This window comes from Nipponia nippon, unplaced genomic scaffold, assembly GCF_047370975.1.
Source record: "Nipponia nippon isolate SJK-2023a ecotype South Korea unplaced genomic scaffold, ASM4737097v1 scaffold_34, whole genome shotgun sequence".
Lineage (NCBI taxonomy): Eukaryota > Metazoa > Chordata > Aves > Pelecaniformes > Threskiornithidae > Nipponia > Nipponia nippon.
This window is the reverse complement of record NW_028262352.1, coordinates 4363143-4378688: the sequence shown is the minus strand read 5'-3', so window position 1 is coordinate 4378688 and position 15546 is coordinate 4363143. Positions and strand designations below refer to the sequence as shown.

Sequence of the window (15546 nt, the reverse complement as noted above, 5' to 3'; positions counted from 1 at the left end):
TAATTGATGTTTTACAGTGCCACATTCATTATAAATAATCATTTTTGATCAAGATCATAGGTCTTTTTTCTAACTGATTAAGTTTCACATCACAGTCTAAACTGAAGTTATAACAACAGATAAATAACTTCTGTCTGTAGTGATGTTTTACCAATTCTTGTTGTGATCAGTCAGAATCTTGCTAACTTGGTCATAAATATTGGTTTGCAATACCAGTGAAGTGGAATGCAATGCAAGTCCTCAGATAATTGTCTTCATTGAAAAAGACTTCTAAGCTCTCTGTTGAAGGCATCTTGTAACTTGATACATTGTGTAGTATTTTATTCATATATGAAACTTTATATATATGTGTAATTGTTCTGATTCGATGATTTCCTGTTCTTTCTTTGATAGTCTACACATATACTCACAGTATGTATATTTTCCCATTTTTCAATTCTTGACCTACCTTCTTTGCTGCATATAGCTTAAAGGATAAACACTTTGAAATATGAGAGTTTTGTGGGTTTTTTTTAAGCATTATGACTTTGTTTCTCCCTCATGCTGCTTTTTCCTTAGGAATGTTTCTTCAGTATTGTCTTGTTGTCCATTATATCTCTCTGAAAGTGATTTTCTCTCCCTGCCTTTCCTGCTGTAGGTAGGCTCCTTTGATCCTGTAGCAGATGTTTGTATTGTTGAGGAGATGATCTCAGTGTAGACTCCAGCTGTATCTGTGGGTCTTTTTAAAAAGAATGGGATCTGGCTTAGATTTCTAGATGTAAGACATAAGCTTCCCTGAAATCATGCATTCTGTTTTGGCATTGTCTTTCACCAACAGACACCATTTTCATTTTTAACTGCACTGAAGAATAACCAGGACGTTTTTGATTGTTTAGCTCTTCTTACACAAGTGCTTATGGTCCCTAGAAGGTCTCAATCAACTGTTGCATATTCTTGACTGCTGTCACATGATATAGCACCAGCCTCAGCACTGCAAAGCAAGGTCAAAGGCAAGGGCAGTTGAGCAATGAATGAAAGCTTGCCTCTTGAGCCAGTGGTCATCCTTCTGGGGATGGGCTGGTCAAGTCAGATTGCTTGGCTGTGAGTTTGGCACCTTCAAAGAGCTTTAATGCAAGCCTCTCTTCATGAAAGAGAGGAGGTCACCTCCAAATTCAAGAGCTTTAGAGTCTATTATTGTTGAGTCTCATACAAGATGCTGAGGTTAGCCCTTCAGTGCGAAGGAAATCTTCCCTGCTTCTGCTTTATCTGGGCAAAATGAAGGTCAAGTGTGCAAAATTATGTTTTCTGTCTCTTCAATTGAACCAATCTGGACTTAAGCTCACTTCTTTCTGACACAGCCTCAGCACCACCAGTTCTGAGCTATTGAGTGACTTTGCAGTGTATACTAGGTCTGACTGGGATGGAGTTAACTTTCCTCATAGCAGCCCATATGGTGCTGTGCTTTGCATTTATGGCTAGAACAGTGTTCATAACAGACCAATGTTTTGGCTATTGCTGAACAGCACTTGCACAGCATCAAGGCTTTCTCTCCAACCCCCACCCCCCCCCACCCCCCCCGCCACAAAGCCCAGATGGCTGGGGGTGGGAAAGAGGTTGGGAGGGGACATAGCCAAGACAGCTGACCCAAACTGACCAAAGGGATATTCCATACCATATGATGTTGTGCTCAGCAGTAAAAGCTCAGGGAAAGGAGGAGGAAGGGGGGACGTTCATGGTTATGGCATTTGTCTTCCCAAGCAACCATTACGTGTGCTGAGGCCCTGTTTTCCAGGCCTGCCAATGGGAAGTAGTGGATGAATTCCTCTTTTTGCTTTACTGGTGCATGAAGCTTTTGCATTCCCTATTAAACTGTCATCATCTAGATTCATGGGTCTTCTCACCTTCCTTCTATTTTCTCCCCATCCCGTAGGAGAGTAGAGTGGGCGAGAGGCAGGGTGGGTGTTTGGCTGACGGATGGGGTCAACCCACGACAGTGTTTTTTTGGTGCCTCATGTTGGTCCTCTCACAGAGGTCACACCTGCAGCCTCCCAGCTACCAAAACCTTGCCATATAAACCCAATACCACTTTCCAGTCTGTTGCCCTGATCTGGTCTCACAAGGACTCTTCACACAAGAGCTTACTCTGTGAGACTGATAGTAGCTCTTGTTAGCCACAAGGACCATAAAGTTTGCATTGATGGAAGCCACAGCTAAAGAATTTTATAGGGGCTACTTCTCCATGCATAGATGGAACAGGGAGCATTCTACATGTGATTTTGGCAAACTGAAAATATTTAGTGTTTCAGATACTTTTCAGCAGATGACCTGGTGCACATCTTGCCACAGTTCAGGAAAGAGAACAGTTCATGTCTTTTAACCTGCAGGATCCATCTTATTATCTCTGGATCATGATGAGCTGTAACCATTCAGAGTTTGGGATGTTTTCATTTTAGCTGATGTTGTGTATTCACCAAAGCCTTGCTGATAGTGGAAAGCCATCATTTTCAAAGGGAGATCTTTTTTCTTTTTTCTCTCTCATAATGAAGACCAGACGACAGAACATTATCTTGAGTAGAGATTGTTCACTTCTTTGTGTGATACTTTTAAACTTCTGCAGTCTCATGCCAAACTTCACTTCCAGGATCTTCAATTGTGTCTTCATACATCATACTGATCCTTTCCCCATGAATGATCATTCTGCTGATTATCAGAATTTTTTTTTTGTGACTTAGTTCAATGCACATATTTAGGGATGTGACTTTTTATCTTTTCTTGCCAGCAAGGATTTTATGACAGTGTTCCCTTATTATTTTGGAACTTACTTGAATAATCATCTGGCTCAGGATCACTTTGTGAAGAAACAATATCTTGACATCCATGACGTTTGGCCTGTAGTGCATTCAGAATACGTCTATTTCATGTTCAGTTTTTATATGTACAGGTTATGACAGAGCAACTTCTTGCTGCATTAACAAACAAGGTTGAATCAGGTCTCCCCTGCTTTGTTGGAGAGGACTGAAGCTGTGGATGTGTGGAATTGTTGATGAGGTTGATATTTGAATTGTTTTTTCTGGATTTTCCAGCTCTCTTGTGGGCAGTGTCAGCAGAGCTGCGTGAATCTCGTTCATGAGTACAACAACCAACATCATTCATGAGAGAGGAATTACATGAGCCAGATTTGTTTGTTGCTAGGGCAAAGGAGAAATACTTTAATTTCTGCTCAGGAGTGGGTTGTTGTCAGGGATAACTTCTAAATTTCCTTTTTTTCCCCTAAGAATTGGAGAGCTGGCAAGAGGGTTTGTTTTCCAGGGGTTATTCTCAAGGTGTAGAGTGACAGAATACTATGATTTTTCTCTACACTGTCCTCATTCTTGGTAGTTCTGCTCCCTCAACCTGCTTCATCTGTCCTTTCAGATCGTGAAAACTCTGCACCTCTTTCTAGACTACATGTCTCTGGGTTCCAGTTGAGTGCTTTTAAGGTTGTCTATATTGCACCATGGATGGTAGATGGTTCTCTGTGTTAGACAGCTTCTGTCCATCTTTGGTTTTGGCAGTTCCTGGGGGTAATATGAAAGTGTCCTCTAGGTACTTGTATATACTCTAAGTAATCTGCTTGTCCTTCACTACTGCTTGATTATGTCTGTTTTGGAATAACTCTTGGAGTTGAACGTGGATGTTCTTCGATATCTTTATGTGAAAGTCTGTCTTATGGCCATCTTTAATTAATCTCTGTTCTTTCTTAGCGAAGAAGTTAGATTTTCAGTATTTCCTTATTCCTGAAGGTTCATGCTTCTAGAACTGAATTTATACTTGATACTCTCAGTGTAAGGAGGACTCTTTCCTTTTATTGACACAGGTCTAGATCCTTCTGAAAGTCCCTCAGATTTAACTTTATTAATTTCTGGGAGGACTGAGCACTCTGGAACTTTTGGGGTTTTTTTGAGTTTGTTTTTTTTTTTTTCCCCTCAGTGCAGAATCTCTTCAAATGGCTCTCCATTTGCATGCAACAAAGGTGGAAATCTTAATGATTGCAGCATAGGAGATTGGTACAGTCTTTTTACATGGCTGTCTGCTGTGAGGCCACTTGCAGGGTTGTGGGTCATGTCCCCTCCCCCCTCCCAGATCTGTTTTAAGCACTATCATGTCCCTGAAGCATTTAAAGCTGATGATAGAGCCTTAAGTAGGCTGTGCTACAACTGTTGTTTTAGAAAGGAAAATCTCAGGTCTTCTACAAGGCACTATTTATAGGGTAACAGTTTGAAGTTTAACAGTGTAAGAATGTAGGTATGAAGTCTCTCTCAAAGAAAGAAGAATCAATAAATAGACTAAAAACTGGCTAGTGGACATGAAATATAACTGTAACTAAATCTTCTTACTCTGAATTACTGATTTATTTTTTTTAAAATCAGTGACCTGGAAGAAAACTGTCTGAAACGTTGAGATGAGACACTAGTAAATTCAGATTGCATTATGTATTGTGCTTGGCTAATTGTCTTTTTCCAAATGTAAACTTATATACACAAAAAAGAAAGCTTATAGGGGTTGAGAGTGGCTGTTGGTCTGTCTTTGGGAAGGTGTTGGAGTTAATGGGGGAAATTTGAAAATGCTCTTGCAATCTCTAAATCTCTAAATGGTGAAGTACTATATCAGAAGACTGTGATATAGGTGAGACTGCTAATAGAATACAGGGTCCAGTTCTGATAGATGTTGAAAAATGGGGGGGAGACGTGTGTCAGCAAAAAGCCATAAAAGCATGTAGAAGATGAGAAATAACTTCTTTTAGCCCCTTATGAAGTTCAATTTGTTTAGCTTAAAAAAAAAAGAATGTTAAAGAGTGTTCTGACTGCAGTCCAGAAATACTTATGCAGTAGAGGACCTTTCAGTCCAGAAGATGGAGACAACAGGTATCTCTAACACGGAGCCAGACCAATTTATACTGGATATAAGGTGAGTTTAATAGTGAAAATAATTATAACGGCTATGTGGATTGCAGTGGATTCCTCATCACTGGAAATCATAATCTAAAAGTGTATTTCTTCCCAAAAGGACAGGGAACCCTAACGGTTGTAAACTCAACCGAAGTGGATGAAAATAATAATTCCTTCTGTATTTACTACAACATGATTTTTTTTTTTTGGAATAGCTAAGTAGGTGTCTGCTTTCATTATCCTGTAGCTTTAAGAATTTTCTAATATTTTCTTCATGTGTTTATGCCTTTGAACAAATAATTCTGAGGACTTCTCACACTTACTTATAAAAGGTTAATAATTTCCTTCATTACATGGATGGATAAAGTGAAAAAAACCAACTTCCAATATTGAAAATGCTCTATTTTATGTAGCTTTCATGAAGCAAAATATGTATTTTAAATCATGTGTTTTAAAATTGTTTGTTATTTTTCTCTGCAGTATTGTACTCTTGCTGAGCCAAAAGCATGCACTGGAAGAACTCAAACAAACAGTTCAGCAATTAAGATGCTCTGAGGCAAAATTTGCAGCCCAGAAAGAATTACTGGAACAAAAGGTTCAAGAAAATGATGGGAAAGACCCACCACCTGTAGTGAATTATGAAGAAGATGACAGATCAGTCACTTCTATGGTAAGCTTTCCTTTTTTTTAACTATATCATGCAGCCTTGCTATTGTACTTTAGTCCTGGGGTCAGAGGCCAGTCAGGGTGTAGTGGGCCTCAGCTCCTCAATAACCCCAGCTCCAAAACCCTAGAGGTCGACCTCAGGTTTCTCCTGGTGTTTTCTGCCAGAGGCTCCAGGTGAGGCCATGCTCCATGGCTACTGTGTAGAACGTGTTTCTCACAGCTGTTCCTTACTGGACCAGCTCAAGGGCTACCGCATGAGCTATCCCCTGTTTGATCTGTTGAGGGCCTCAGTTGAAACAGTTCTTCTTTCGGGTCCCTTGATAGAGAGGGCTCACAATGCCTATTTCCAGAAAGCCACAATGCCTAGGAAATCTTGTGATTCTTTTTTATGAACTGGTGGGGACATGGCTGTTATCTTGTTGATCATATCCATAGGGATGTGCCAATGTTCATCCTGCCATTTTGTTCCCAAAAACTGGACCTCCTGTGCAGGCCCTTTGACCTTGCATTGTGTCCTCATTCTCGCTAGGATGGAGTTAACTTTCCTCATAGTAGCTGATATGATGCTGTGCTGTGCATTTGTACCTAAAACAGTGTTGATAACACACCAGTATTTTGGCTACTGCTGAACTGGGCTTGCACAGTGTCAACGCTTTCTGTCTCTCTTCCCTCCCAAAAAGTCAGTAGGCTGGAGGTGGGCAAAAGGTTGGGAGGGGACATAGCCAAGACAGCTGACCCAAACTGACCAAAGGGATATTCCATACCATATGATGTTGTGCTCAGCAGTAAAAGCTCAGGGAAAGGAGGAGGAAGGGGGGACGTTCATGGTTATGGCATTTGTCTTCCCAAGCAACCATTACGTGTGCTGAGGCCCTGTTTTCCAGGCCTGCCAATGGGAAGTAGTGGATGAATTCCTCTTTTTGCTTTACTGGTGCATGAAGCTTTTGCATTCCCTATTAAACTGTCATCATCTAGATTCATGGGTCTTCTCACCTTCCTTCTATTTTCTCCCCATCCCGTAGGAGAGTAGAGTGGGCGAGAGGCAGGGTGGGTGTTTGGCTGACGGATGGGGTCAACCCACTACAGCCCTTTTTGGCACCCAGTGTGGGGCTCAAGATAACGTCAGTTTTGATCTGAGTGTGCTATAGCTGTCGTAGTTGTTAATTGGCAGGCTTTTGTGCAGGTCACAGAGCTTGCTTGCTTTGCTGCATAATAGAGTCTAGGGCTTGTTAGTGGCTGCTTTTAGCTCTTGCCATTTGCTGCACTGCTTATCTCTCTATTTTGCTGTGCCTGGGAACAATTTGATAAAAACAATGACCATGTGCTTGGCCCTGGCATTGATGCCATTCCTGTGCTGGCTGGGCTGTGCTGTGGAGAGAATGAGGGATTACACCTCCCATTTCTCCTCTGGGACTGATGTGCATAATTTTGTTGCGCAGGCTCCTGAGGTTCTTGCACATCCTTATGTAAGCTGTTTGATCCTAGTATCTAAGACTGTTGGCTTTTTGTGGATTTGTGGAACCTGGTTTCATCTTGGTGTAAGAAGGAGGGGACAAGGCACCTTGCCTACGAGGTACCATTATGGAGAAATCCCCCAAACTCTCTCCAGGAACTCAACATGCTGGGGTCCTCCTGATACAAAAATTCACGGATGCTTCTCCTCACAGTCCGAATCTCCCCAAGGGAGAAACGGAGTATTCAGAGAGTCCCGGAAATGAAACTCAATAGCAACGAAGTTACTATTAAGCAGGTATCCTTTATTGCAGCGCTGGGCAGCACTGGGGATTCTCCACCATAAGTGCTCCACCGATTTGGTAGACTTTCAGAGATTATATACTATAAAGTCCTACATATTCACAGGATTTCTGAGAAATCATTTACATAAACATGAGATTTCCTGGAACTTATTAACATATGCAAATGTCCGTTCCGCATGCGCAGTCGTCTCCCATGGTGGTCTTCAGGTGGTCCTTGGGGGTCTTCAGATGAAGGCTCCTAGTCTTCTTCACTGTGTTCACTGGTTGACCTTTGCTTCTTGGCAAACTCAGTCCTAGGATCACGTAAATGGTGTCCTTCAAGGCTGTTGTCATTCTTTTGTGACTTCCTATCTTCTGTGCATTTGTTCTCCCAAGTTGTCTGAGATGGGATTATCCCAGAGCCCCCTTATCTTACAACCATTCTAACTACTCCCTAAGTCACAAAGGCCTTTCTTTTGTTTAGTTAAGTGAGTAAGATATTTACAATATCCTCCTTTCCCCTAGGCTTTAATTCTTCCAGGAGGCATTTTGATGCAGTGGCTTTGTCTATCTATCTTGGCTTTAACCCTTTCAGTGCCTCTCTGAAGTGCCTGTACACTAACGCATGCAGCATGAGGAATAAACATGAGGAGTTAGAAGTCTGTGTGCAGTTGCAGGGCTACGATCATGTTGGGATCACGGAGATGTGATGGGATGGCTCCCATGACTGGAGTGTTGCAATGGATGTGTACAGGCTCTTCAGGAAGAAGGCTGGGAAGATGAGGAGGGGGAGTTGCCCTTTATGTCGGAGAGCAGCTGGAATGCATGGAGCTCTGCCTGGGGATGGATGAGGAGCTGACAGAGATCTTCTGGGTTAGGATTAAAGAGAGGACAGGTAAAGGTGACATTTTAGTGGGTGTCTGCTATAGGCCACCTGACCAGGAAGAACGAGCAGATGAGGCCCTCTACAGACAGCTAGGAGCAGCCTCACATTATCAGGCCCTGGTCCTCATGAGGGACTTCAACCACCCCAATATCTGCTGGAGGGACAACACAGCAGGGCACAAGCAATCCAGGAGGTTCCTGGAGTGCATTGATGATAACTTCCTCCTCTGAGTGATAGAAGAGCCAATGAGGAGAGGTGCTCTGCTGGACCTCATACTCACCAACAAGGAGGGGCTTGTTGGGGATGTGAAGGTCAAAGGCAGCCTTGGCTGCAGTGACCATGAGATGGCAGAGTTCAGGATCCTGAGGGGAGGGAGCAGGGCAAAAAGCAAGATCACAACCCTGGACTTCAGAAGAGCAGGCTTTGGCATCTTCAAAGATCTGCTTGGAAGAGTCCCATGGCATAAGACCCTGAAGGGAAGTGGGGCCCAAGAAAGCTGTTTGATATTCAAGGATCACCTCCTTCAAGCTCAAGAGCAGTCCATCTCAATGAGCAGGAAGTCAGGCAAAAATGCCAGGAGGCCTGCATGGATGAACAAGGAGCACCTGGCCAAACTCAAGCGCAAAAAGGAAGCCTGCAGAGGGTGGAAGCAAGGACGGGTAACCTGGGAGGAATACAGAGATGTTGTCCAAGCATTTAGGAAAGCCAAAGCCCAAATGGAATTTAATCTGGCCAGGGATATCAAAGACAAATAGAAGGGCTTCACTAAGTACATAGGTGAAAAAAGGGACTAGGGAAAATGCGGGATCATTGCTGAATGAGGCAGAGGACCTGGTTACATAGAAAATGGAAAAGGCTGAGGTACTGAATGCCTTCTTTACCTCAGTCTTTACTAGCAAGACCAGCCTTCAGGAATCCCAGGTCCCAGAGACAAAGGGGAAAGGCTGGAGCAAGGAAGACGTACCCTTGGTGGAAGAGGATCAGGTCAGGGAATACTTAAACAAACTGCACATGCATAAGTCCATGATCCCTGATGGGATGCACCCACGAGGGCTGAGGGAGCTGGCAGATGTCATTGCAAGGCCACTCTTGATAATCTTTGATTGATCATGGCAATTGGGAGAAGTGCCCAAGGACTGGAGGAAAGCAAATATTACTCCTATGTTCAAGAAGGGCAGGAAGGAGGACCCAGGGAACTACAGGTCGGTCAGCCTCACCTTGATGCCTGGGAAAGTGATGGAGTAGCTAATCCTGGAAATCATTTCCAGGCACATGGAGGACAAGAAAATCATCAGGAGTAGTCATCATGGATTCACCAAGGGGAAGTCATGCTTGACCAACTTGATAACCTTCTGTGATGAAATGACTGGCCTGGTGGATGAGGGGAGAGCAGTGGATATTGTCTACCTTGACTTCAGCAAGGCCTTTGACACTGTCTCCCATAACATCCTCATAGGTAAGATCCTGTGTTGGTTTTGCATGGCAAGGTTTTGATAGCAGGAGGGGTGGCTTCTGTGAGAAGATTCCAGAAGCTTCCCCCATGTCCGATAGAGCCAGTGCCAGCCAGCTCCAAGATGGACCTGCCGCTGGCCAAAGCTGAGCCAGTCAGTGACAGTGGTAACGCCTCTGTGATAACATGTTTAAGAAGGGGAAAAAAAAACTGCTGCGACACAGCAGCCAGAAGAGAGGAGTGAGAATATGTGAGAGAAACAACTCTGCAGACACCAAGGTCAGTGAAGAAGGAGGGGGAGGAGGTGCTCCAGGAGCCGGAGCAGAGATTCCCCTGCAGCCCATGATAAAGATCATGGTGAAGCAGGTTGTCCCCCTGCAGCCCATGGAGGTCCATGGTGGAGCAGATATCCACCTGCAGCCTGTGGAGGACCCCACGCTGGAGCAGGTGGATGCGCCCGAAGGAGGCTGTGACCCTGTGGGGAGCCCATGCTGGAGCAGGCTCCTGGCAGGACCTTTGGCCCCGTGGGTGACCCACACTGGAGCAGTCTGTTTCTGAAGGACTGCACCCCATGGAAAGGACCCATGCTGGAGGAGTTCGTGAAGAACTGCAGCCCATGGGAAGGACCTGCATTGGAGAAGTTCATGGAGGTCTGTCTGCTGTGGGTGGGACCCTACGCTGGAGCAGGGGAAGAGTGTGAGGAGTCCTCCCCCTGAGGAGGAAGGAGCGGCAGAGACAATGTGCGATGAACTGATCACAACCCCCATTTCCTGTTCCCCCTGTGCCGCTCAGTGGGAGGAGGCAGAGAATTAGGAGTGAAGTTGAGCCCAGGAAGAAGGGAGGAGTGGGGCAAGGCAATAAGTTAAATTAATTTCCCCAAGTAGAGTCTATTTTGCCCCTGATGGTAATTGCTGAGTGATCTCCCTGTCATCTTACTTATTAAGTAAGAATAATGCAAGTATGTATGTATGGGTTTTATTATATGGTGACAAACCAATAGCCTTTTTAAAAAATAGGTATTTCAGGACAGCTGAGAATTAGGTCCTCTGTCTTTAGGGTACAAAAGAATTTCAGATCTCTTATAGTTAACAGTAGTGATATTTAAAAAAATTGCACTAACTATTTAAGGAATCACAGAATCTTTCAGCTCTTCAATTGGTATGCATTAGCATAATCCCACTGATGATGACACAAGCTTGTTGGTTTGTATCAGTAGCAGATCAGTCCCTATCTTTTATTCAAACCAAATCCATGAGACTACATTCCATGTTCTCCAGTAATTCAATTATTAATGCACAGAGGTAAATCCATATTGATTTGCTTGGTTTTACTGGAGATATTACTTTTTCTCCTAGGACAAGAAGGACAAAGTCTCAAAGTTGGACACTATACGTCACTCCATAGCCGGAATTATAAGATCTCCAAAATCCATGTTGGGCTCATCATCAGTAAGTAGTATCAACAATGTAGAATTCTCTTATTTTTACAGCTTAAGTAGGATTTTTTTCTGAATTATAACACATTTCTATTTACACAGGAAAAAATTATATTAAAATGACTTAAACAGCACAGTTCTGACTGATCAGTGGATATAATATTGTGACATAATAGTATGTCAGAACAACTTTATTGTACTTCAGAAAAAAGAATTTGTATTCTTTGCCGCTCCCAGATTGGTGCTGTACTTGAAAGATTACCATTTCCTGTGTGGTAGATTTACTAGTAATGGTGTATATTATGATATTCTGCAGTAGGTTAGATGATCAGGCATGTTTTACCCATCACTGCAATAATTATATTTCCTATATTTATTATAGAGGCACCATCATATGAATTATTATTATTATTATTACTACTACTACTACTTGTGGTGGGTTAACGTTGGCTGGCTGCCAGATGCCCACTAAGGCATTCTCTCACCCCCACCTCCTCAACAGAACAGGGGGAGAAAATAAGATTAAAAACCTCGTGGATTGAGATAGAGACAGGGAGATTGCTTACCAGTTGGACAAAACAGACTCGAATTGGAGAAGATAAATTTAATTTAATACCAATTAAAAATAGAGTTGGATGGTGAAAAACAAAGACAAAACTAAAAACACCTTCCCCCACTCCCCTCTTCTTCCCAGGCTCAACTTCATTCCTTCATTCCTGACTCTTCTACCTTCTCCCACCCCGAGCGGCACAGAGGGGATGGGAAATGGTGGTTGTAGTCAGTTCATAACACTTCATTTCTGCCACACCTTCCTCCTCACACTTTTCCCCTGCTCCAGTGTGGGGTCCTTCCCATGGGCTGCAGTTCTTCAAGAACTTCCCCAGTATGGGTCCTTTCCATGGGATGCAGTCCTTCAGGAACATCAGACTGCTCCAGTGTAGGTCCCCCACAGGCCACAGCTCCTGCCAGAAAACCTGTTCCTCTCCACAGGCTGCAGTTTCCTTCAGGGCATATCGACCTGCTGTGGCATGGGGTCCTCCACGGGTTGCAGTGTGGATATCTGCTCCATCATGGTCCTCCATGGGCTGCAGGGCGACAATCTGCTTCACCATGGTATTCACCATGGGCTGCAGGGGAATCTCTGCTTCAGCACCTGAAGCATCTCTTTCCCCTCCTTATTCACTGACCTCGGTGTCTGCAGGGTTGTTTATCTCACATCTTTCCTCACTCCTCTCTCTCATAGATACTGCACAGCGTTTTTTACCCTTTATTAAATATGTTATCACAGAGGCGCCACCAGCGTCTCTGGCTCATCTTTGGCTAGTGGTGGGTCTGTTTTGGAGCCAGCTGAAACTGGCTCTGTCTATCACAGGGGTAGCCCCTGGTCTCTTCTCAAAGAGGTCACCCCTGCAGCCCCCTGCTACCAAAGCCTTGTAATGTAAACCCAATACAAGCATCAAGAACTGGTGCTATTTATGGAATTAGATATTATACATCTTGTTTCAATCCTCACTGAAAATCACTGAATCACAGAATGGTTGGGGTTGGAAGGGAACTCTGGAGATCATCTAGTCCAACCCCTCTGCTAAAGCAGGTTCACCTAGAGCAGGTTGCTATGACCTCTTCTTTGTGTTGGTGAGACATAGCCTTCAACTTTCTGTTTTGATGCATTAAACAACTTGTTAGGATTTTTTTTTAAATGTAAAAAAATCTGTCTAAAACCACTTCAGACAAAAAATGGGAGAGAGAACAAATTTTAAACAAGAGGATAAAGATAAAAAAATTAGGATGAAAACAGAGGAAGTCTGTCAAAATTGTCATCAGTTTTCATTAAAGTATCACTTTAAATAAATAATTTCTGTGCTTCGTTCTGATTTTCATGCCAATTCATATCACTATTTGTAGTTGGTGTAAATCTGGGTATAAATATATGGTAGGTGGGATTACTGAAGCTTTGGAATATGTTTGGGAGAAATGGGATCAGAATTGGGTCAATTGAGGCAGAAAGTCAAATCTAATTAACGAATGTACTCTAGATTAGCTTTTATTTAAATGAGCTTCAACATCAGAGTATATAAACCAATCAGTTTTTTGTTTTGTTTTTGTGTGTTGCGATTTAGTGATTTCTTGTGTATTATAAAAGCTAACCATGCATATACAGATAAAATTTGCTTCATAAATTAGTACTTAGCTCTTAATGTGGTTAGCTGCTCAGCTTTTTCCTGTTGACAATTACATAACTGCTGATTGCTAAATGTATAAACTGGTACTTCAAACTTAATATCCATCAACAAAGTATACAACTTGATTCTGGAAGGTGTATTATTAAAAAAATATACATAAAACAATTTGTTTGTTTGTTTGTTTTAAATACAGCAATGCAAAATAGAATCTAGAAGAAGAGTAGAAAAAGGACCAGTACTGATTCTTTTATAGAATGTAGTCTAAATAAAATCATAATGTTAACTACCTGGTTTCATATTATATATTTTAAACATATTGAAAATTTTAGTGGGAAACCTTATCTTGGTTTAAATGTAGTATTATTCCAAAAATTTTGTCCCATAATTAATTGGTGAGAGAAGTTTAATTAATTTCATGTTTAGAGAAAACTAATTTTTTTTTTAGCGTCACCTAAAGAAAGTAGCAGAGAAACCCTGTACTTTCTCAAGCAACCAGGAGTTTAGCAAAGATGAGGTTAATTGTTAATTATGTGTTAGTACTTAAACTATTTACAGGTTCTCAGAATAAGAAGGTAAAAGGTAATACAGGAGAAAATACAGTGAGGTTAGGGATTCAGGTGGCTTTTATCAGACAAAATACGTCAGTTGTCTGTACCAGCGAAAGATATAAGTTTAATCAGCTGAGGAGAGAAAACAAAAAAAAGGGACAACTTTCATGTACTTCTGATACTGTGCTATGCATGAATTGAATGAAGAGACTGAATGAATTGCATCTTGAATACCAGCTTTTTCCCTTCAGATACAATTAGTCTTTTTTTTGCCAATGGGGGAATTTCAGCCTGTCACAGACATCTGTTACTGTTTATGGGATAACTGCATGCATAATTTCCTTTATTTTAAATTTTTTTTTTTTTTATGTTTAATAATGATGACCTTTAGTACAGAGGGATGTTGTTTCTAAAAGAGGGGTTTTTTTCACAATATGATTGCTTTTATCTTATAATTTTAGGGTCTGTGCATTTTTACTTTTATAGGGCTGGTTTTGGATGGAATACTCAAGACTTTTCATTTCTATAAGTGAAGCTGATTTTGGTTTCATATGGTATATGTGTGTAGTGCGTTGACCTTGGCTGGATACCAGGTGCCCACCAAGCCGCTCTATCACTCCACCTCCTCAGCAGGACAGGGGAGAGAAAATATAACAAAAGGCTCGTGGGTCGAGATAAGGACAGGGAGAGATCACTCACCAATTACCATCACGGGCAAAGCCGACTCGACTTGGGGAAATTAGTTTAATTTCATAGAATCATAGAATCGTTAAGGTTGGAAAAGACCCTTAAGATCATTGAGTCCAACCGTTAACCTATCACTGCCAAGTCCACCACTAAACCATGTCCCTCACCACCACGTCTACCCTTCTTTTAAATACCTCCAGGGATGAGACTCAACCACTTCCCTGGGCAGCCTGTTCTAATGCCTGACTACCCTTTCAGTGAAGAAGTTTTTCCTAATATCCAACCTAAACCTCCCCTGGTGCAGCTTGAGGCCGTTTCTCTCGTCCTATCACTTGTTACTAGGGAGAAGAGACTGACCCCCGCCTCGCTACAACCTCCTTTCAGGTAGTTGTAGAGAGCAATAAGGGCTCCTCTCAGCCTCATCTTTTCCAGACTAAACAACCCCAGCTCCCTCAGCTGCTCCTCATAAGACTTACGCTCTAGACCCTTCACCAACTTCGTTGCCCTTCTTTGGACACACTCCAGCACCTCAATGTCCTTCTTGGAGTGAGGGGCCCAAAAGTGAACACAGTACTCAAGGTGTGGCCTCGCCAGTGCCGAGTACAGGGGCACTATCACCTCCCTGGTCCTGCTGGCCACACTATTCCTGATACAAGCCAGGATGCCATTGGCCCTCTTGGCCACCTGGGCACACTGCTGGCTCATGTTCAGGTGGCTGTCAACCAACACCCCCAGGTCCTTTTCCGCCAGGCAGCTCACCAGCCACTCCTCCCCTAGTCTGTAGCATTGCATGGGGTGGTTGTGACCCAAGTGCAGGACTCGGCACTTAGCCTTGTTGAATTTCATACAGTTGGCCCCGGCCCAATGATCCAGCCTGTCCAGGTCCCTCTGTAGGGCCTTCTTACCCTCCAGCAGATCGACACTTCCACCCAACTTGGTGTCGTCTGCAAACTTACTGAGGGTGCACTCGATCCCCTCATCCAGATCATCAATGAAGATATTGAACAGAACTGGCCCCAACACTGAGCCCTAGGGAACACCACTCGTG

The 15546-nt window shown here is 42.9% G+C and overlaps 1 protein-coding gene across 7 annotated transcripts in view; it reads left to right on the top strand.

Annotated features, from left to right (window-relative positions):
* LOC148054119 (tyrosine-protein kinase Fer-like) overlaps positions 1-15546 on the top strand; it is a 239643-nt gene that overhangs the window by 97403 nt on the left and 126694 nt on the right. For 6 of the 7 annotated variants that reach the window (XR_015707719.1, XR_015707718.1, XM_087770962.1 and 3 more), the window contains exons 9-10: positions 5388-5577; positions 11001-11093. Coding sequence is in view for 5 of the 7 variants with exons in the window: in XM_087770962.1 (XP_087627088.1) it covers positions 5388-5577; positions 11001-11093 (283 nt within the window). In the remaining 2 variants the exon portion in view is untranslated. The remainder of the gene's footprint in view (positions 1-5387; positions 5578-11000; positions 11094-15546) is intronic. The other variant, XM_087770965.1, reaches the window with a different exon arrangement.